Below are 23,229 nucleotides of genomic sequence, written 5' to 3'. Positions count from 1 at the left end.
ACTGGCCAATATAGCTAATATTTACAATGTTTATACCTGCCACCAAATTGTCTTGTCACCTCAGGGAAGAAGGGAGCAAAGACACAGGCAAGAAGCTATCACTTGTTCTTCCAAGGAAGAACTGACACCTTGGAATCTTGGTACTTTAGGTGCTACTCTAACGGTTACACAGTCAGGTTTATGTTGATTATGTACAGCATCCAGACAGGGGGGTGGGGTTTTTTGCTTTCTTGGTTTGTTTTTTTACCTCCAGAGCCAACTGCTGCACCTGGCCAGCTCCATGAACACGCAGAAGGGAGAATATCAACTTAAAGTGACCTATGCATTCACACTCAGAACCTGCAAGAGACCAAATAAGTTAATCTCTTCACATTAGCCAAAGCATTAGCTGAAGGCCATCCCAAGCACACATTTCACTATACAGAGAGGTGTTAAAGATCACATCTCTGTATGTAGTCTGCCACAGTAGTTGTAACACCTCCTGCAGGACAGCACCTGCTACAGAATTAGAAAATTAGGAAGTCCTGTCTATTAATCTAGCTTCCACAAAGTTTCAGGTCAACAACATTTCAAATGCAGAGGATACTTCTTTCCTCTAAAAGACAAGTAACTGAGCTTGTTCTTGGACTACCTAGTTACTCGCATTCTTACAAGACAGCAAGTTCAGTTATTTATCATTGGTTATTAGCACCTCCTTGTTCTCAAACACACTTGCCTTTTCTGATTCTCCCAGATCAGCGTAGGGTTGCTATCTGCAGGAGTAACAACAGCTGCCTGCAGGGTTATAATTGCCAAATACAGATAATCCAGTCTGAGAATAACCTAACCATCTATTATTGGAAGCCATGACAGTAGCATGAATTGCTTTTAGAACTAACATATAACACTGTAGGAAAGAGTCTTAAATCATGTGTCTCAGGCTTTTCCTGTCTGTACATTGATACCTGCTCATAAATCGTTGCTGGTATTGGCTACCCACCCTCAAGAACATCATCTCCTCCTGCTTTAGTAAGGCCCTGACATTTTTTTAGGTGTTTACTAGTATGCAGTATTCAGCTCAAGGGGGTGGTTCTTTGCTTGTTTGATGCAAGGAAGTTTAAAAATCAGCTAAAATTCTTTGAAGGATTACAGAAAGTTTCATCCAAGAGGTTTAAGTCTTCCTGGCAACAGCAGGCTAGAATTAGAATTAAAACCCAATGTTTCAGAGAAGAAAATAGATAAGGCTTGGATTTCACACAAAACTTTAATACATATACTGATAATGTTCTCCAAGAAAAAAAAAGCAAGCCTATATGGCTTATCAGCAATGCTAAAGTCAGCAAATCAAGCTTCCTTCTTGCTGAAAAATAAAGACTACACAGGTCTGCATTTTTTAAGGTTGTCCACATGAAAGCCTATCAGGGAAGTTCATCTTTAAGCCTACCTGGGTTGTGTTTTATCACGTTTCTCAGAGCCTCCAGGGCCATTTCAACTCTCCGTAACCGATCTCCATGTTGATTGGACTCTACTTTCCCAGTCTGTGTTATTGCCATTAGCGTATGAAGGTACTGTGCTTGTGAGCCTATGTAATCCAAGAGGCTTGCAGCAAATGCTTTAGGAAGCTTTAAATTAGAGATGAGAGCATTTTTAGCTGTGTGATGCAACAGATTCACACTAGAAGAAAGTGTATCCAAGTAACTTTTCCTACATTTCACATATCCCTTTCTTCCAGACAGGAAAACACTTCTCTGATCAGTGATCACATTAACCCTATCTATATCTAAACATACCCCTTAGAAAGCTGCTGCTACTTCAACAGCATTAAGGTACATGTATGTCCATATATACAGATGGACAGCAAAGCCACTAGGCAGAACCACTACCTCCTGGAATTACTGGATAAACCCAAGTGTCTGCAGTGCAAGCGTGTAGAGAAAAGGCATTAAGCCATCCAAAGCAGCACGTCTTATGACAAACTCATTGTTCTTTTTAATTTATTCTACTCCAGTAGAGAGGTATCCCATAACATGCTGATCAGGTTGAAGAGAATTTTCATAAGATTTCATATTTTCTTCATTCTGTTTGCATTAATAGGTAAAGAGGAAGAAGTAACATTCCAAATGCTAGTTTCAACAGGAAGGTTTTAGCTACATCTCACCTCTAATTGGAAGGTAGGGACCTCGTTGTAGACTCTAACAAAAATCTCTCCTACAATAAGTTCCTTTGCATGATCACTGAAGACAAAGTCAGATCCGTAGCTCTTGTCACAATCACCCTTTAAGCAGATATAAGCAGCACAAGCTCAGACAGAAAATAATTTTGTAGAAAGTGTAAAGCTATAACCCAATAATGAAATAGACAATACTTGAACACAAAACTTAAAGCTTTAGCATAAGTCAGAAGCTCAAGACAGATTGAAACATTACAGGAAATAAACAAGCAAACTCTTAGGGTTTGTATTTTCTTTTTAAGACTACTGAATGAAGAAAGTGACTTAGGAGTAGGCAACGACGGATACTTGTATTAACTATAACACCATATTACAAGCAGATGTACCAATTACAAGCAGATGTACCAAAACATGAAATATTGTAAAACAAACAAAAAGTAGTGGGATTTAAAGTAAAGAGTATCTTACTCTCTTAATCATGCTTTCTTGTTGAGATTCCAAGAACTCAAGTAATTCAGCTCTTGTCCCATTGTTCCAGATCAGGTAGGGGTTCTCTGTGTTACTGTTTAACATCTTCAGAGTCTAAGAAATAAGGAACTTACATGACCTAACATGTTTACAACTTAGTTCTGGATCATTATGCACAGTGATCCGTGTGTTTCTTGATACAAGTTAATCCAATCTTATTAACAACCAAATTTCATAAGCAGGTTTAAAGTGTCAAGTTCTCCACATACTGGAACAACAGTATGTGCAAGTTATTTGTTACAGTACAACACATATTTTTTCTTTATTCTGCATTGAGCCACACTTGCATCAGATTCTCCTATTTTTGACAGTGAACAGCAACTATCTGCAGCATCTCTTTGTAGATGACTTCCTTGGCACCATTAAAGAGAATAGTTTTAGCCTTTGCTCTCCATTATTATTATATCCTTTAGCCTTCAACAATTACCTTTGACTTCTTTGCTCCCATGTTTGTTTTGCAAATATTATTGCATAGGATACTGTTCCTGTCTATAGTGTTTGGGGCTGAAACAGTTTCTTTTCCTTGCAGTTACTGCAACTGCAAAGAAAAATTGCATTGCTGTTCTCTGTATCAGATCTACAAGAGCTCAGTGTTTTACAAGTGACCAAGTACTCCTTCCATATATCAGTAGAAAAAGATTTGGCCAACAGATGCTTACCTCAGTAGGACTGACCACAGCGAGTTTCCTTGCAATGTAGGGTGTCAACATTCCAGCCAAGCTTTTCCTGATGGTTGGGTTTTCAGGTGTAGCTTGTTCTTCAGAGAGATATCCTCCAAGGCGACTCAAGGCCAGGAGGCTGAGCTTAGCAAGGCTATTTGCTACCTCCTGAAAAATACAAAAACAGTTATAAAAAACCTAGAGCTTACTAAAAAAAAATGCCAGCATAGCTAGAAACAGTTGTCCAACAGTTCTGCATAAGAATGAACGCAAGGCTATTTGCTACCTCCTGAAAAATACAAAAACAGTTATAAAAAACCTAGAGCTTACTAAAAAAAATGCCAGCATAGCTAGAAAGAGTTGTCCAACAGTTCTGCATGAGAATGAACTGAACTGGTATTCCCTACTTGTCTGCATCACTAATTACTCACTGATGTCTAATAAAACACTAGGTGCTGCAGAACAGCACAATATGATCACTGTCTTGTGGACTTAATAAATGCAGTTAGGCATGAACACTGATCAGCAGAAAAAACTGGGGCATCAGTATGAGCTGAAAGCTCCAGAAGCTATTTTGTGTAACAGCTTCTGACCAGACAGCAGTTCCTGCTAGCACAGCCAAATATTGGCATAAGACTTTTATGACAGTGATACAAGGGTTGAGATGAGCTTTCAACAGTCTGAGGAAGAAATGCCATACTTGGAGGGTCACCATTTACAGAAACAGAAGCATGAAGCCACTTATGTAGCTGTGGGGCAAAGGGACAATATGGTCCTAAAGTAGACATTTCTTAGGTAGAAGTAGACATTATCTAGTAGATAAGTTCATGGTATCACTAGACAAACCTGTTCAACTTCAGTCCTTTTCTCGAGGCTTTTTCTTCCAACAGCACAAATTTACTTTTTTACTGTTCACTGTAGATAAAAGTCTCTTGCATTAAGCCTATTAGAAACTACAGGTTTTGGCAGCTTTAACATTTGAACTCAAAACATGAGTTACTCTTTAAAAAAAGCAAAAACAACAAAAACACCCACCCTAAACAGTATTTACATTACTACACAAAAATCCCCTTCCAAAACTGCTCTGTTAACATTACTGTTCCTGTAGTGCAATGATTCTAACAAGTATTTGAATGCATTTTTATTAATAAGAGATGGCAAGCAACAACCCTTGGCATCTGAAAGCATGCACTTTGTTAACATTACCTGGTGATTTGAATCTTCACTTTTCTGAATGCCGCTCTCCTCTAGCGTGAAGTCATAGTTGAAGAGGTAACCCAGTAAGTACCAGAGAACTCCAGCTTGGAACAAGTGCGTTTGTAGCCAGTAATCTAAGGCAAAGGAGCTAACACACTCCACTCCCAAAGCAGCTACTCGTGGTATGTTCTGAGGGAGAAAAAAAAGTTTGCCTTAGTACTTGCGACCAAAGCCAGCCAACTGGCTTCCTTGCCAAACAAAGGCTTAAAGCCAAAACTTGCTAGTTTTAGCATACTATATAAGCAGAGATGAAAATTGAAGTAGACAGAACAACATCTGCAGTTGAACTTAAGTGTCTGGTAGCCAAACATGCAAATTAGTCAGCATCCTTCAAAGAAAAGTACTTGAATAGTTATTTCATATAATTAGAAAGGAGCATTGATGAACTGGCAGCAAAACAATTCCAGAAGGTGGCAGAGATTCCCAGGTGAGCTTGTTATGGCAATACATGTGTTCTGCAAGGACTAAAGAACAGACAAGCATCTATAGTCAATTACTATAATCTGGTTTTATAGTCTTCTGTTTTCACATAGCACATATATGAGAAGTTCAAGACAAGCTTTCCTTTCGTAATTCAGACAAAATTCAGCGTTTATATAACATGAGCGAAGTTTTAAAGAGCTGAATGGCATCAAAGTTTCTTGAATACTCTTCCCAGAGTTTATGCCGATTTAGGAATCTATATGCTTACATAAGATCTAGCTCTAGTACTTTTATCTGCTGATTTAATACAATAAACCAATCAGCTAGACATAAGTCAGTTAAAAGGCAAAAGTAGCTGAATCTTTATAGTGATTGCATTTTAAGTTCACTAAACGGATTCAAATACAAGTGTTGAGAACAAGGCAGTAGAGTTCTGTATCTCATAACAGTTAGGTGCGATCTTGGAGAAGGGTTTGATCAGTCTTTGCAATTGTCTTATCTCCCTTAAGAACGGAACATTCCCCTAAACATTTAACATTAATCCCATTATTAATTTAATACCCATTCAGGCAAAGGAAGGGAGCTCTTACCTTGCCATAATACAGTAGTCTACAGAGGTCCTTAATGATGTTAGGCATTTCTGTAATCTTCTCTCTGCATTCCTCAAACTGAGCTGCTACACTGTAACACTTACTAATATATCCACATACCTACAAAAAGCATTTTTTTTATTGTTTCCAAGTGGAAGGGAAATGCATGTTTACAATCCTATTTTAATATGCAACATCAATATTTTATATATACACACATTTATTATCATATTTTATATATAGTCTTCCAAGAAGCCGATACAGTCAAAGTTGCTGCAACATACCTGTACAGACATATCATCTGGTTTACTAGAACGAGTCAAGACTGCTACACAACGATTAAATGCTTCTTGCAGTACCTGTGAGGATTGGATGATGCATAAGTTCAGTCTCAACAAAAACTGATAAAGGCTGGCAGAAATTAAAAATGGGTTTATCAGCTAACATTTTATGGCTGAAGGGAAACATGACAAAATCTGCTGCTTGCTCAAATGGTTTACAGGGGCAAAATGCCTTGCGAATGCTGGTACTAGCATTTAGTGCTTTAGCATCAATAGCATTCTGACACACAAGTTAATATGCACAATGAAAAGCCCTTCTGCTCAAGTGACTTGTTCACATTTATCTATTCTTTCACATACAGAATGCAGAAGCTCACAAAGGTTTTGTAAAGTAGAGAAATGTCCTATTTACTTTGCTTATCCACACTTCAACAGTCAAGCCTAGGTCTAGAAAGGGGTATACTCTGCAAGAGGCTTCTCCTACTGCATCCAGAAAAGAGACAGTTAAGAATGGACAAGTGTCTCAAGACCAAAAGTGATTCTTAGTTGCATCTGCCATCCTATGCATTGAGGATATAGGATTTTTAGCTGTGGAGAAGTTGACTAAGATGATGTATTTCCATCAGTTTCTTTCCATTTACCTCAATTCCATTTTCTCTTCTTAATTCTTCTGCATTTAATGCTGAACAATTGACAGTATGGAAAGCAAGTTCTGTAGCAGCAGGCAACAGCGGAGATTCTTTGGAAAACAAAAGGTCATCTGATGTTTCAATGGTAATAGTCTTTATCAGCATAGGATAGCCTGCATACTTGTAAGGTTTCAACTCTGAAAGAGAAAAATGTCGAAGTTGACTTACATGCAAAGTCTAAGCAATTTAAACCACTGTGTAATTATCAGTGGAAGATATATCAGATATATGAGGACTAGATATACTTTGACTTTTCTTCTGGGAAAACTGGAGCAAGAATGAGCAGTCCACACAATTTAACTCCTTGTTGCATAAGACTGTTCGTGAGAGAAGCTGACAGCTTCATGGAGAAAAACTCATTTAAGATTAAAAAGACTTACCTCCAGCTCAGCAAGCCCCCAAGCTTAGAGCCTTCCAAGTGATGCTTGTGTCTGGTCAGAGAAACACAAGTATAGCTTTGTCTACCTTAGGCCAGGATTGTCTAACAATAAGCCTATAAGGACCTTTTCCAGTGTAACACAGCAATCATATGTTTTAAATAACTATATTACATTTTAAGTAGCTATATTTTTCATTCCTTTAGGGTTCAGCAATGATAAAGAATAATCTCATCTTGCAGTATGGAGCCGATTGTGAGCCAATCTATGTAAGTCTAAATTAATGTGGTCACTGTTTCCACACAACTGACAAAGCTATGACTGCATACAAGGTTCTTAGCTTACTATTATAATGTAAAACTTACATAGCAAAACACTTTTGGCTCTGCAGGACTTGGACATGCCAGCAGCTGCGAGCCAGAGACTATAGCTAGAGCCAGGGTACTCTACCTCTCTCTCTTTCATAGCTAGGCTGTGAAAGAGCTAGTGTTACAGCACATCCATCAGAGGACTCCAGTCAGAATTTCTGCAAGATTGTGTCATTTTTAGTAGCCACATGAGTGTAATCTCATTTATACTCAGAATCTGCCATCTGGGTGACTGAGTACTAGTGAGGACTTTCCTGCATAGACAGAATTGTGAGTTTAAGTTTTACATGGAGGAAGATTCAAACCAATCTGAGCAGAGAACTGCAAAGAGCTATTCATACTTTTGTTAAGTTTTACTGCAGATTAATTTATTTCATGGAAGAAAAATTCCTATTTTGAAGCAGTTCACCATAGCTACATAATGCTATGGCAAGCCAGAAACCAGATCCACAGAATACAGGAGATTAAAACTGACCACAAGGGCCACTAAAGAAGTGAACATAAGATATTCTTCTGAGACAGCATGCTTACCTTCCTTATGCCTGTTGAAGAGGATGCTTTGAGTTTTCAAGATCAAAATTATGTTTTCTGGATCTGGCCCATCTATCACCTTGGCAGATTTTGTGCACAGAAACTCATACGCCTTATTAACCTTTTCAAACATATCCTGAAAATAAAGAAGAATAGTCTTAAGAGTTGCTAAGAACCCCCTAAATTACTACAGGTCTGCAGCATCAGCTTAGATGCAGGTGAAATAAAGCATTCCAGGTTATCAGCCACAATGCTAGTTTTGTTGCCTTATTACACTTCAGAAAATACTCAGAATAGCTGGTTCACAGACCAGTTTCTTTTGTTCCCTAAACTCTGCCATAGGCAAGAGACCAAAACTAAGTCAATTCCTCTACGGCAAAAGTACAGTTTAATTGATTGTAAGAATGGACAGAGGATGCAGTCTGTCTTTGAAAGGAAGCAATTACACAGGATCTAAGTTAGTTAACTCTTTAAACCAGGTGCTTTCTGATGTGTGGGTCTGATTACATCAGTTTACTGTAGAAATCCTAATATTCCTTGATTGACATCAGTTACTCATCTGTAGTATTAATCTGTATTCTAGGATTCATCTAGGGCATAGCCTTTAAAAGGGAGAAAGAAAATTTAAGTGGGCATTTCAGAATTCTTAATATACCTAACAGCTGAATTTGTCCCCACTTTATTAACACCATAAATTTGTTTTGTACATACCCTGCCTTCTGGATTCTTGTCTGGGTGATATTTTTGCGCCAGCCTGAAATAAGCTTTCCTGATCTTGCTTTCATCATGCCTGCAAGAAAATAAATACTATTACATTGAGTAACATCAACAAAACAGAAAAACAAGCCTGGATTCTGGCAACAGTACTAATAGTAACTGCAATTAAGTGAAAATGACAAAGCTATTTCAGTTTGAAAATCCCACTTCATCAGCTGACACTGAATGGGGATAATAATGTGGCCACAGAATAAGAAGAAATCTATTTTAGTGTCTCTTGTACTGAATATACTAATCAGAAGATGCTCAAAGTCCTTGAATCTTCTAAATGAAAAGTCTAAATGAGCTGTAAGTGGTAAAAATTAGGAGTTCATTATTTGTAGTAAGTGCACTGTTCTTGAAGGATAAATACAAAGTGCTGTCAGTTTTTTTTCTAGACACCTGAAATCAGAAATCAGTGACAAGGTAGGATGTAAAAAATCCTAAGGATATTATCCCCAAGAAAAAAGGACAATATTTGGCAGGGAAAGAAGGATGGTTACAGAAACCAAGTTCCACTTTGAACATATTCATGTTCTGCCATATACTTCGGTCACTATGGTTGAGCTTAATGCTTGTCCTGTAGAACAGCCTAGTGAATGCTTTGAAGGAGAGCTCAAAGCATTTTTTCTCCTCAGTTTCAGTTTATCTGAACACTTTACAATCTACTCTACACTGGAGTTGGATTTTCAAGCTTTATTTCTTTCTAGGTAAAACAATCTTACACTGTGGAAGAAGTGGGGGGTACTAGACATAACTGAACTGGTACCACTAATTTGTTGCAAGTACCAAGATAAGAACTTCAGTTTGTTCCATGTATAGAGTTTATGTAAATGTAGTTACATGACTTTAAATAGTGAAAACAACTTACTGGCCTTGTCCTTTGGGAAGGTTAAGGACTTCATAAGCATCATCTATTGACATGGTAGGTGGCTTCTTTTCTACCTCCTTCTTCCAAGCTTCTAGTGTATCTTTCAACAGTTTAACCTAAATAATTACAATTTATTAGTGTTTCATTTATGCTGACATCAGTACATGTCATCTTTTTTAATAAAGTGCTGCTCTATTAATGAATCCTTATCACCCATCACCCTAAGTTCAAAGACCTAATCCTTTTACCTTTAGTAATTATGGTTCCCCCTCTAGCCAGGAAGCAATTAAGACTTGGCTTCACTGCAGTGTTATCTTTTATTCAAGATAACAGCACCTTAAGATTAAAATGTCTATGTAAAAGTCACATTAGAAGAGGGAGAATCACTTAAGTGATATGCAGTTCACATTTTGATACTACAAAAACCACAAAGCTGCATGAGCAAATAAAGCCGATTAGACAGAACTAGACCATAGACTTGTACCAAGATCTCACCAATTCAGTTACTGTACCGATACCAAGTTCGCTCAGTTTCTTGTCAAGTGTGGACAAATAAGAACCCAAAACTAATGATTTCCCCTCCTCAATCACTCGAGGTTCATTGAAACACTATGTGAAGTTTCTTGGATGCTTTACTTTCCTTTTCTAGTAGTCACCACAAGGAGGATATACTTAACATAATTGTTACTATATGGCATGAAGACTATTCTGCTTCAAGTGTTTAACATACTTGCTTATGAACTGAAAGTCAGGATCAATCAGTTACTTGCAACAAACCTAGCATTTTATTTCCCTAATTTTTGTTACAAAACCAACTTTTAGGGCTCTGAAAGTTAAAGAACTAAATGAATCCTAAAATACTTCTTACTTACTGGATCTTTAATTGGCCAGTCTGGAAATCTGAGTGTATCACAAAGATGCTTGAGGTAATAAATATTACAGAACAGCTCATTTTCCAGTTGTGGGTAATTGATAACTGGGATAGGACAGTATTGGTAAAGTGCTCTTGTATTGCTTTGAAGACGAGGGGTGAAGTCAGCAAGATGAGCAGCAATCTTCTCTATCATAAGACGCCTAAAAAAGTTACAAAGTTTGGTTAAACACTTGCCAAGCACTCCTCAATCTTCAGTGACTATACAAGTGTGTTAAATGATTTCTTTGGAAAAGATTTTCCTTAGTAGTTTCCCATGTTTCACAAAGGATTCAGTCCTATTCTGTTATAAAGCCATTTCAACGCCATGAAAATTAGTTTTTAGTTATTAAAAATGACATAAAGTGACTTTTTGCCCTCCCTCAACACTCCTTTACTTTTTGGGAGACCTTAAAAATGTATTGTAATATTAGAGGTATATCTCCTAAATAGGGTAATAAATGAGTGCAGTAAGTATAAAGCAGTCCATGTAAATAGTGAAGTCTCCACTCATGAAAGAAACATTAATCAAGTATGATGGTTGCAGATGCAAAGCATGTTGTCAGATGTTCAGGGAAATATTCCCCTTCCCTCTGCCAATTCTGCTCTCTCCTGCCCCTCTTACTTTTTAAAGGGGGGGGATTGGGCAATGCAGGACATTACCCTTGCAGAAGGCAAACAGGGGGAAGTAATGAAACCAAGGAATCCAGGTATTTTCAACTTTTCTTAGAAGTGTCAGAGACAAGACATCTTCAACATGAGATGTGGTTCAGATTTATTTGTCCCTCTGACAGAAAACACTTACCTCATTTCATTGCTCCAAATTGCTTCTGGAGTATCAAATTCTCCAAGGAATATCTCAGAAAATTTTTCTGGTTCATAGTTTTCTAAATAACACACCATTGCTTCAGGAAGAATATGTCCAAGTATACTTCTTTGAACGAGATCTTGACCTTTTGTCTACAGAAGAGATCACATTACCTTTGAGGTGACAATCTCAATTCAGTCTTGCAACTTCAGATCTGAAAAAACCCTCCCCCTTTTCCTTTATAGTTCTTAAATTTCAACTCTTGAGAACTTAGAAAAAGAACAAGCATCAAATATTGTTAAAACAACTACAGGTAGTCTGCAAAACTATTTGGAAACAGAGGTACTTTCACAATATACTCACTTCTTCAGACTTGAATGCTTGTTTTGTATGTGTGTATTTCAAAAACCTAGAAGAGAAGCCACAGTTATGTTGTTTAATACATAAGACACCCTTGAAAGATAAATGGACAAACATAGTCCAGCTGGCAAGTCTCATACATTTACTTTGAGATAAAAGTAACAGCAATAATTGAATGAATCTCTGTACAAAGTCTATGAAATCCTTACGAAGCCCACCAAGCTATGCACTTCCATGTTATAACTGTTCCCTTATGTTCATCATTTCAGTCTGAAAGTCTTGTTCCTGAACGTTTGTTTTGTCCACACACACACAAAAAAAATGAAGCCAATGGAGACACAGGCAACCTGTCTCTACATCATTAGATCATCATTGCAGGGATGAAATAAGATGCTCTTACACTAACTGCTGACAGTCCTGTTACACTAGAGTCATCACGTAAACACGCAATCATTTCCCAATGGTTTTTGCTAGAGAAGAGATTTAACTAGAATTGTACAATAGCTTTTTATGAACTAGTGAATTTAGAGGAAGAGTACTGGAATAAACTGCAATAGCCACCTGCATGTGCAGTGCATCTACGGAAACAGTACAGACTGATTTAAATGTTTTAGGCTTCAATACTAAAACAGGCTATTAGATTTTTCCACGACTTTTGATAGCTGCTTACTATCAAAAACTACATTAGCACATCAATAGCCTATATTACTACTCTTTAGTGCCTGTAACGAACTGGCCTTCTACAACAAGCTACGCCTGGTTGCAGTGTTAGAACTACATGATCAGGCATGTTCTCATTCCCTCCCTGGCAGGGTAATAAGCAATTCACTTTTTTAGTGACTGAGTAGAACATGGGGAGATAATTTTTCTAGAGGGTGTTTGCTTGCAATCTCATGTTGGTTCTAGCAAGCCAGACTCCCTGTAGCATTTAGAGCAACAGTCCTTCTGAGCATGACTGGTCAAGAGGTATTTTTAGGTATTCTTTTATCCTCACCTTGCAATAGGGAGTACATTGGAACCCGTGTACATCATGATAAAGAAGAATACTCCGCTCAGATAAAAACGAGGTAACTGAGGGTTATCTTGCATGACATGGAACAGCAATATAGCTACTTTTTCCACAAGGATAGGATCAAAAGTCAGTAATAGCTGAAATCAAAGAACACAAGCATTTATATTAGCTGTCTGAGTAGTAGGCAAGCTACCTAGCCAAAATTGAAGTTCTAACCAATTCAGTATTGGGACAACCCAGCAAACTTGCAAGAATTTCAGTTAAAGAATACTTCAGCCCCAACATAACAAGTTTGAATCACAGAATGTTTAAAGTTCCAAGGGACCTCTAGGGGTCCTCTCATTCAACCCCTCTGTTCAGAAGCAGGGTCACCTAGAGCTGGTTGCCAAGGACCATGTCCAGATGTCTTTTCAATATCTCCAAGGATGGAAGTATTTATTAATGAGATTTCATGTTGTTTCAGCCAGTATTTGTAACAAGATCCAGTGAAATAAACAGCTGCTTGTCCAGAGATCTGCAGGGTGTCACAGATGTCATTTGATGTGTTTGTCCCACTTAAAGTATTCACACAGGTAAGATGGTAAGTCAGTAAGCCAGACTTTTACTCATTTCAAAACATTTTTAAAGAGTTGCTTACCTGAGTGATATGAGGAAGGCAAGTACTATCTGACAACAGCCTTTTCACTCTAGGCAGAGGTCTTATAATAGCACTGTCTTGATCCCTAAAAAAGCAACACAGCAGGAAGCACACATGTGCCTTTTCTCTTTCAAGAATGAACAACTTTATGAAGCCATAAGTGTCAGGCTACTGAAATAATATTCAGTGTCATTATTTTTTGTTAACTTCAAAGGTTTTTGTTAGACTAGTGTCATTTAATGTCATGCATTAAAACAGCTTTGTTTCCAAGCTAAACAAGAGCCTGCCTGCAAGAGTAAGACTACACTGCTGTGTATTAGAAATGTACATAGCTTCTGCATTCAGTCTTGCACTCCCTTTCACAATATTAGTATTGTTTCATTTACAAACTCTCTATTTGTCCACAGAATTAAATTTCTACCATGTGAAAGGCTCTTTAATACAGTTCATTAATGTACTACTTGGTTTCTAAGAAAAGCTTTAAGACAAAAGTTATGAATTTATGCATCTGCCAGAGAAATTTAACCAATTCTGCTGAATATTAGTGTTTACCTGCTAGGAAAATATCCACACATTGTGATGAGCATGTTGAGTACAAGTGTGGCAAGGTCAGTCTCATTCAACACAGCTTGGCCACTGGCAAGCAAGCACCACTTCAGCTGCGGGATGACCTGTAACGGTCGCCAGCCATCCATACCTTGAGCCCAGCAACGTGTTTTTGAAGTCAGCTTTCCACTGTCCCATAGGTCCTGCATCTATTGCAAAATTAGAGATTAATTTAGTTAGTTAATTCAGAGCTGCCTTCGCTGCTAAATATTCATACTCAAGACAAGCTTTTAACTGCTGCATGGCAGATTACTACAGCTGCATGAAATTCCAACATATTTATAACCGTCTGGAAGCATGAAGTAAAAGCCAACAGATTAATTGCAGCATAATTGGGGCACGGAGGGATAGGCAGCCTTACCAAAAAGGCTGTTGTTCTTGGCACAACATCAAGTCTTTTATCTAGCTTTGATCCTTAAAAAGTTACTTTGAGAATACAGTTGAGCATTGTTTACAATTTTCCCTCTTACTGCTTGAAACCCACCCAGTCACCAGGATGGAAATAATTTGTCAAGTTTGATAGTTTGAAGCCGACAGATACCTCTTGAAAGCTGTAAGGACCACTTCTTTCTTTGTCAGCATTGCCAAAGTACCATTCTTTCTCACTCTCCCTCTTCATATCAGGTGCCGCCTCAATCACATTGCTCTAGAAGTTGATGTTTATAAGATTAGCTTTAGCTTCGGTGCAAATATCACATTTGTACAGGAAATTTGAGAAGGACATTTTTTTTTAAAGAATTGTCCTTTTAGCAAAGCAACATGAGTAGTGAGAAACAGAGACCACATACCTGCAGAGGGACTGTAGCTCTGCTTGTGTGAAGATGTGCCAGAGTAAGCAGATCTACAAGGATTCTAATGCCATTTGAATCCATAAGGTCCTTCACATTTTTCTGTTAATGGATGAATTGCATTAACACAAGCATTTTCTAGATAAGAGTTGTTAAAAGTACTGAACAGTTTTATTCAAGTAAGAAGTGACCATGAGAAAAGTCAAATCATTCTCTGAAGTGACTTGAATGGTATGATCATCAAAATATCTACACATTTCCTTCAGCTTTCTCACCAGCAAACAACTACCACCATATCCTAGAAAGCTGTATTGAAGATTGTTTTAAGACTTGCTCAAGACTTGAATTTTTACTCAAGTTAACCCTGAAAAACTAGTTCAGACCATTTTACACAACTGAAAGACCGATAAACTCCTGTTAAGTGTACATGTCCACCTTACCTTATTAAGAATCAGCTTGTTGAGAAACAATATCAATCTGTCCCGCTCAAGCCTGTCAGTACACTATTGCAGGAGAACAGAACAAATTAGTATTTGATAGCACGTATTAGAAGTTACCTCCAAAAGTCAATAGTTGCGCCTACAAAGACCCATTTACATTTTTCATGCCCAGGATAAGATTGCTGACTGTTAAGTATCTAGTTTCATGCACAGCTAACATACATAGCTTTCTGTCACTGAAGAGGAAAGGCCTTGCAGCCCTCCACCACCCCCTTTGTTATGCTGGGTCTGACACTCAAATCCACTTTTCTGCAAAGTCTATTGTTCTAAAGGATCAGTGTTTGGATTCCCCAGTGAGCCAGTTAACACAAATACAAGGGAAAAAGAATGCTTTCAGCCAGACAGAATGGGTCTTTGATGTTACTCCTCTGGTGAGACTATCAAGACTCAAGGCAAAATAACAAGAGACTGCATTGGTTCAGTTTCACTTACAACAGCCATATCTAAAACCCACACTGATATTAGCAAAGAACTCCTCCTTCAGACTGCATAGAAATGCATTTTTGCAAGCTGTATCAGTTGTCAGACATAACTTAACAGACACTTAATAGGCAAAGTAGTTTCCACTAAAAAAAAAAATCTAATCCATCACATGTGCCCATCTAAGGCTACCACTTCATTAGGTTGGGGGCTATTGCTACTACTCTTGAAGTCAGTATTTCAAAATAATAAAATGTGGAACAAGGTTCTCCTCTTAAAAAGCTTATGCTTGTTTTTGAAAAACACAGAAGCATAAGGTAATATCACACAAAGTTCCTTCACACTATTTCTGTACAGTCTGAAAACATGTTAAGACCAAAAAAATGCAGATATAAAAAGACTAATTTGAAATACCTTTATGATCAGCATTTTTTTAGTGAAACTGCTACTGAATCAAGGGAAGATACTAGGAACACTTCGGTGACAGCATGAAAAGTATTCATGCTGCACCTTCATGTTCTCTAAAACCAAAACTTGGGTTTCACAGCAGCTTGAAGGATCTGAAAATGTTGGACTAGCTGTATGTTAAGTACTATATTAAGAAATTTTAAGTAATTCTTACCCTTTCTAACATGCCAACAATGTACTTAGTATCAGAAAATGGTCCTATTTCTTCATGACATCTTCCATAAACGATGGCCAATGCTTGCAGACATAAGCATTTCATATTCACTTTTGGTGTAAGCAAGAAGCGATGGTACAGTTCATTGAAGAATTCATATCTAAAAGAAGTGAGATTTTAGCGAAGAAAGCACACAGAGACCTTGGGAATGAGGTAGGATTTTAATAATGTCTCACGATTTTTTGATTGCTCCACTCTCTTCAGTTTCATCTTCTTCCAGCAGCAATCTTAGATAATAATCCCCTATTTTTATTTCTTCAGAAAGGCAGTCATATTTTACCTGTAACACAGAACAAATTACTTACCAGTAAATATTGTTTCTCTTTCATTATGTTTTTGCTTGCATGCCAATACCATACTTGCTTGCATCCAAAAACTCAACAAGGTTAGCAACAACTCCTACAGTCTAAGGAAGACTGAAATGTGCAAGTTGGCTGTCAAAGAACTACAGATCTACAAAATATATGCCATAAGCTTATTGTTGCTCCCAGAACAAATTAAGTTTCTCACCTTACTGAAATCCCAGCTTCCAGCCTTTAAGTAACTTGTTTCTAGTATCAGCTGGTTTTATTAACTAAACTTGGATAATACATAATGTATTCAGTGACTCAATCTTTAATAAGTAGTTATTCCATTGCAAGTTATTTCGCTCAATGTTAATACGAGTATGAAACAAGCATGACTTAATTACTAGTTATACATGCTATTATGCTGGGTAATAAAGCCCTAGAGGCATCAGTATACACACCAAGAAGCTGAACTAAGACTGCACAATGAGAGTCATTATTAGCTTCAGAGCAGCTACATTAAGTTTAACGATATGACTCAATGCTCAGTGGTTTTAAGCATTTGGCAAGCACCTCATTTAGAGGTACCTCTAACATACCACAAAAGCCACTCTCTACAGTGGTTTTTCTTATCTATAATTTGCAGGCCACTGTCATGAGGCCACAAAGTTATCTGCAGATTTGACCACAGCACATGATACAAAAAGGTCCCACTAACTAGTACACTTCCAGAGCAATCTCAAGCCACCATCCCCCTTGGAAAAGTGACAGGTTCCACAACTGGCAGAGAAGCCTTTGTCACCACTACATAATTAGTTCAAATTCTTACAGCATAGCCTGATAAAGTATTCATTTAAAATATTTAAAAGCAACTCTGAGACAGCAGCTGTTCAAAGATACAGAACCCTCTCAAGCCAGTCCCAAAGTATCCTGGGCTATAACTGCAAGAATGCTAGTGATACTTTCCAGTAACAGAAACCACATAGGAGTGTTAAATGCAGATGGGAAGCCTGTATTACTACATCTAAAATCTGTACTTTTGAGTCTGCCCCAGTCAGCACCTCTAAAGCACACCAAGTTGGCAGAGCAGACACTGTAGCACCCAAAAGGCCCATACCTGAAGGAAACTTTGAAAGCTAAATGCCAGCGCAAAAAATACCAATCCAAACCCAAACATAGCTATTTACTGCATCAAGGTAAGTAGTAATCTGTAGCTGTGTGATAAGGATAAATTGCATATATAAAATAGTTCTTACTCCTAAAGCGTTAGTCTGACATTTTGCAATTCTTTCTGATTTACCACAGATTGTCAACCAGAAATTCCTCAAAAGCAGCAGTTCACTCGTTTCACTAGTAGCCCTCTGTTCAGATTTCAATTAGGAAGCTGTACTGTGACAAGGATGGCACTGGGAATATCTAAGAATATCTAAGAATATCTTACAGTTGAATTCAAGTGTGGCCTTGCTTTGTTTTAGCATTACACATTAAATAAAGCTACATGGAACCATAACAGTACTGGAGATGAGTAGAGTACAGGAAGTGTTTATTAGCACATTACTTGAAAACTTCTTGCAAATTGTTTTGAGAAAGCCAGTTAGGACCATATCAATTGCTTTAGAGAAGGCAGAAATGCTGTTCTAGCTTTAGGTTTTGCTGTTCCTAGAATGTGAGAACAGTATCCTCAACCTATAATTTACAGAACAGCATAGTTTTAGCCACATAACCTATTCCTGGTTTGGCAACCCAACATTTAATGGCCTTAGGATCACTGAGACATGATGGAAATAAGGACAAGTAACTCGGTATTAGGAAGAAGGGACTTGTGAAACTACCCAAAACAAGTCTGATGGAGCACATTCAAGAACAAGTATGACTTATCTTGACAACAATGTAATACCAGTTCTTCTCTTCTTAATGCAACAATACATCAAGGGTTATGATCAGTGTTTCATCTCTACAGTGTTATTTGTCAGCCTGAAGAGGTTTCAGTTTTGCAGAATAACACTGGACAACAGTACCTGTCTACAGCCTCAAACCTTAGCAGTTTATTTCATAACCCCAAAAGTAGTCTCGCTTGCAGTCAGGGATTATCAACACAAGATTCACACATGTAGTTAGAAGCATAAGAGTGACATTTTAAGTAGACATATTTTATATATGCAGTTTCTCCTATAGCCGATCATTTACCTCAAACTCCTGATGGTTCCATGAGATAACATTAGCACTGCCAAGTTCTCTGTCAATATTAAATGCTCTCATCTCAGACTCAAGAGTATCTCTCAGTTCTTCCCGTGTTTTGAAGTTCCAAATCAAGTTTGATCTAGCATGATCCTGAAGAAATCTAAGAAAAAAGTTACCCCGTTTAAACCTCTCAAACATTATCTGAAACGCAGACAAGACTCAGCTGGCAAGCTAGAGATTATCATTAGTGGACCTTAATTAGAAGGCACTGACTAGTGGTCTCTAGTTTGTTACAGTAATTATGGTTGTTCACTTGTATAGTGTTTTCATAGTCATGGAGGTCAGCATAGACTAAAGCATGCCTGTTGTCATCCCTTTTGGCTCAATTTATTATCTGCATATAGTTGATGAACAGGAGACTTGCAAGCTATTCACCAAGCTCATGAACAGGAGACTTGCAAGCTATTGTAGCCCTGTAAGGGCTACAGGTGAACAGGGCAGCAGACATGCACATACCCAGTGTATGTTTTGAAAAAGTAGCTCATGCAGGAAAATAGAATTTGATGTCTCAAGTGTCAAAAGACACTCAAGTGGTCATTCTTCAGTGGCAGTTACCAAACAGTCTTTGGATCCAGAGACCAGCTGAGAGCATAACTTTAATACTCAAAGTTTAGGAGTATGCAAATCTTTCTTGCATGCAACACTTGTGCAGAACAGACTATATTTGACCTTTAGAAACATTAAGCACTGAATCCAACAGTTAAGTTTATGGAATTTCCCCAAGCTTGCTGTCATAGAGATTGTTGAACAGTCAAGATTTATTAGTCTACTTAACATAACACCCCTAGCCAAAGTAAAGTGATAATCTCTTCTTCCAGATTGAGGCCCCTCCATTGTAAACTTTGACAGTTTTAAGAACTCACAGGTGATCAAGCTTCATTTAGGACCTGTTGGACTATTTGAAATCCAGTATTCATGTTTTTATCTCTTTGAATAACAGAAGGAGCCTTAGGCTCATTTTTATTCCAATTAAAGTTAAAACATCTTGAGTAGCTCACAGGTTGATGCAAACACACTACAATGCTTTTCAGTGCTACTTTGCTTAGCCTTCAACATCATGCAGATCCGTACCTGCAGTTTGTTGCTCAGTCTTCCTTTTGATTCAAGGGACAACAGGATGTAGTTTGGTAACATTTGAGAAGCTTTCCAAGTTCCCCTCTTTCCTAAACACAAGCTAAATCCTTACGTATACCCTAGAATTTCACTTTTCATAAGTTCCTGTCACAAAGCACTTGCACTGTTTGAAGGCAGGCAGAAATTGGAATCAAGCCACAGCAACTACAAAGATATCCAGCCAGGTAATAATTTGTATCAGAGACCACCATATTCATCTTAGTATTTTACCTGTAATAGAAGAGATCCCAGTTTGCTTCTATTTTTATTCTTTGGCGTCGTTTCCTTAATATCACTGGCTTTTGAATGATGTTCTGCAAAAGAGTCAAGTTTAATAAGTTAGCAGAAACAGATACTCCCCTTTTTTCCCTTTTTAAAAATAAAATGGTTTTAATTCCTTCAAAAGCCACACTAAGTTAAGTCTCATTAATAAGCTCTCCTTTTCTAGCAAGCAGTAGCAACAGACTTCCACAAATGTTATTTACACCAAGTTAAATCATGCCAGAGAAGCTTTCAGCTGTTTAATAAGTCATTTATTTAGACGCAATTTATCCCCAAGAAAGGCTTAGTTTCCATCACCACAAGTACTCATCAGCTCCAAAGCTGATGGAGGCGAAAACCCACAAGAATGCTTTGCTCATGAAAGGAAATAACTAGAGCAAGTCACAGAAGTAAGTCACAAACCTGACTTGGCCACTGAAAGGTTCCCTTGTTTGATCAAGCATGAAATCAGTGTTATACTCTACACGAGTTACTACACGCAAGCAGAGGTCTAAGCAACATAATCCACACAAGTGGCAGAAATATACAGACTCACCATATTGTTTCTGTCCTGATTGTGATGGAAAGTTGGAAGAAAAAGAAAAGGTACATTTAACAAGCCACAGCCACTGAAGTAATTCAAAGTGGTATTACCAAACTTGCTGTTACCCTTTCCAAGCTACACTTGCATACATTTACTGTGAAATTAAACAGCTCAGAAGTCCAGTTAGTATCTAGACAATCATTCTTCTGAGTTTAAATGATGTTTAAAGGGCAATTTGCTCTTCCATCACCGTTTTCCATATTTCTCCATTAATACTTTGTTTTGAACCTCGTCCACCATTTATTCCAGAAGTATTACCCATCAAAATTCTGCACCACAGTCCACAAACTTGAGCTAGGTTTTACCAAATTAAGATTTTTCTAAATTAAAGCCTATGTTATGTCAAATCAAGTACAAAGACAGGCATTCTCAACACTCTGCACTACACTGCTCTTTTCATCCTTCCTTGGGTATGAGATAGGTTGTTTCATTTTCAGAATGCATGAACACAAGCTTAGGCAGGAGACTAAAGAAAGTTAAGGGAAACTTCTCGTGATTCAAACAGTTTGTCATACAGAACATGACAATAAAATGAAAGGAAAAAGGAGACCAACAGTAAAGACCCAAGCAGTACTTGAGCTATCTTCACATAACATCAGATCAAAACAGTTACTTACCTTAACTGTAGTTTATATAGTCTGATGTTGCAATTTAAGCACTAAGATACCTATATTCCAGGTAATACTAAGCTTCTTCAAGCAAGTCCCATAACTAAAATACCACTAGTGTAAAGCACACTAGCATAAAGAATATACATAGTTTCTCCCAAATGTAGTTTAAAGACTGGTTCTGCAACGTTTCAAGGCATTTCCTTTTCTCCTATATAATTATCTTGGAAGATATGCACATAAGCTGCAGTCCAATTTGATAAGGTTGCCTAAAGCAAGAACAAGCTAAAACTTAATACATATGCTGAACGAATCAATTTGCCTGCTTTACATTTTCCCTGGAACCCATTTCTAACCCAAGATGAAGATAAGTAAGATCAGAGAGTTTACTAAAAAGAAGCAAAACTATAAAGTTTCTCACATTCCCACACTTCTGTTACTCTCAAGTCTCCCTCTGCTTTCATGGAGTTGTAGGTGTTCCTCTCTACACTTAATCAAGTTGCTGTACTGAAGAACTTCAAATACTTTTACCTCTTTTTGAGCTATGCCCATTCTATCTCTCCAGTGCATCAAGACTAGATCAACCTTCTCTTTGGCAAATTTTTCAACTTCCTTCGCAGCTTTTCCAGCCAGTCTCTGCCACTCTGGCACTTTATTAAACTTGCCATACTGATCCTGCAAAATAAATCCTATTAGTTATTTGCAGTTGCAGGTCTATCAACATGCTTGATGCTGCTCAATGCAACAGTCAAGTGTCTGTATTCGAAATGTCAAAGACCGTATATCTATATAACGGAGGAGGTAAGACAGCAACATTTACTTACAGTTGCAATTTTTAAGTTATCTCTAACATGCATCCTATCAGCATCTTTTTCAGGAACAGGATCAGCACTGTCAAGGTATGCCAGCAAACCTGGTGGCTAAAAATATTTAAAACTAGTTTAAACACACATGTGGCTACTGGAACAGAAACCATCACATTAGGTAACAAGATAATTTCTTTGAATTAGATATTTCTAAACAGAGTTTATATTCTACTCTAAAGCAAGTATGTATAGCTACAGCAGCTTTTTGCTTTTATTAGTGAAACGCCACCATCCTCGACAGAACCATTCAATAGAGGCACATAATTAGCTTCAGTACAGCACAGGTCTTGCCTAGACCCCATTTCTTAAAGAAGCACTTAATGAAGCTAAGGACTGCAGGAAGAAAAAAGGATCCCACAGCAACTGAGGGGGATGAATACTGTAACACTAGAATCCATCCATATCCTCTGATTTTGTTTGAATGTTGCATGTGACATTAGAGAGGTCAGCCTCATTTGACTAAGCCCTCTGAAAGATAGTTACCAAGATCAAGACAAATTGCTCTGCCAAAGATGAAGGAACTCCTATTTTGAATTTAAAAGTTGCTATTTTTCCAGATTTAGTAATTCCTTACACTATTCTTTGAACTAGTTTCACTGAAGTAACTTAAGCAAGAACCTTTCAGGAGGCTGTAAAGGTGAAAGAACATGGGAAGTATCAGCTAATACATAAATTTAGCTATGTTATAAGCAAAGTTGGACAGGCATGAAAGTATAGACAGAACTGTTGCCTTAATTTCTTACTAGCACTAAGCATTAGAGACTACATTTACTATGTCTCCAACATTTTCGTCCTTTCAATAAAAAAAGTGTCAGACAACTTATTTTTAAGTTGTGTGTCATACACCATTTTTAAGAGTGGCAGGAAAGTAGTAGAATACTGAATTTGAGATGTTTTGTCCTAGCCATCAATATCATTCAAATAGCAGATGCTGGACTGCTGATCTCCCAGGCTAGACTTCCTCCTTAGATGCGAAAGGGGATGTGTTCACTATATAGACTAACCCAGGTTTTCTAACACTACTGGCTCTCAGATTTTATTCTTTCC

General features: G+C 37.7%; 1 protein-coding gene across 1 annotated transcript in view; it reads right to left on the bottom strand.

Moving 5' to 3' along the window:
- The window catches only part of DNAJC13 (DnaJ (Hsp40) homolog, subfamily C, member 13), a gene marked incomplete at its 5' end in the record, with an annotated part of 44,741 nt that overhangs the window by 10,451 nt on the left and 11,061 nt on the right, over window positions 1-23,229 (bottom strand). The window contains 28 exons of the mRNA XM_010286310.1: window positions 248-339; window positions 1,424-1,601; window positions 2,138-2,254; window positions 2,618-2,731; window positions 3,337-3,504; window positions 4,543-4,722; window positions 5,607-5,726; window positions 5,891-5,965; window positions 6,529-6,713; window positions 7,853-7,988; window positions 8,564-8,642; window positions 9,480-9,595; window positions 10,352-10,553; window positions 11,195-11,349; window positions 11,561-11,606; window positions 12,552-12,706; window positions 13,207-13,291; window positions 13,759-13,961; window positions 14,354-14,458; window positions 14,601-14,702; window positions 15,041-15,103; window positions 16,143-16,302; window positions 16,379-16,482; window positions 18,677-18,830; window positions 20,075-20,157; window positions 20,661-20,675; window positions 21,848-21,991; window positions 22,141-22,236. Coding sequence (XP_010284612.1) covers window positions 248-339; window positions 1,424-1,601; window positions 2,138-2,254; window positions 2,618-2,731; window positions 3,337-3,504; window positions 4,543-4,722; window positions 5,607-5,726; window positions 5,891-5,965; window positions 6,529-6,713; window positions 7,853-7,988; window positions 8,564-8,642; window positions 9,480-9,595; window positions 10,352-10,553; window positions 11,195-11,349; window positions 11,561-11,606; window positions 12,552-12,706; window positions 13,207-13,291; window positions 13,759-13,961; window positions 14,354-14,458; window positions 14,601-14,702; window positions 15,041-15,103; window positions 16,143-16,302; window positions 16,379-16,482; window positions 18,677-18,830; window positions 20,075-20,157; window positions 20,661-20,675; window positions 21,848-21,991; window positions 22,141-22,236 — 3,432 coding nt within the window. The remainder of the gene's footprint in view (window positions 1-247; window positions 340-1,423; window positions 1,602-2,137; window positions 2,255-2,617; window positions 2,732-3,336; window positions 3,505-4,542; window positions 4,723-5,606; window positions 5,727-5,890; window positions 5,966-6,528; window positions 6,714-7,852; window positions 7,989-8,563; window positions 8,643-9,479; window positions 9,596-10,351; window positions 10,554-11,194; window positions 11,350-11,560; window positions 11,607-12,551; window positions 12,707-13,206; window positions 13,292-13,758; window positions 13,962-14,353; window positions 14,459-14,600; window positions 14,703-15,040; window positions 15,104-16,142; window positions 16,303-16,378; window positions 16,483-18,676; window positions 18,831-20,074; window positions 20,158-20,660; window positions 20,676-21,847; window positions 21,992-22,140; window positions 22,237-23,229) is intronic.

The sequence above is a fragment of the Phaethon lepturus genome, unplaced genomic scaffold (assembly GCF_000687285.1).
Source record: "Phaethon lepturus isolate BGI_N335 unplaced genomic scaffold, ASM68728v1 scaffold8314, whole genome shotgun sequence".
In the NCBI taxonomy this organism is placed as follows: domain Eukaryota; kingdom Metazoa; phylum Chordata; class Aves; order Phaethontiformes; family Phaethontidae; genus Phaethon; species Phaethon lepturus.
The sequence above is the reverse complement of the archived record's forward strand: the minus strand, read 5'-3'. Positions and strand labels throughout refer to the sequence as shown.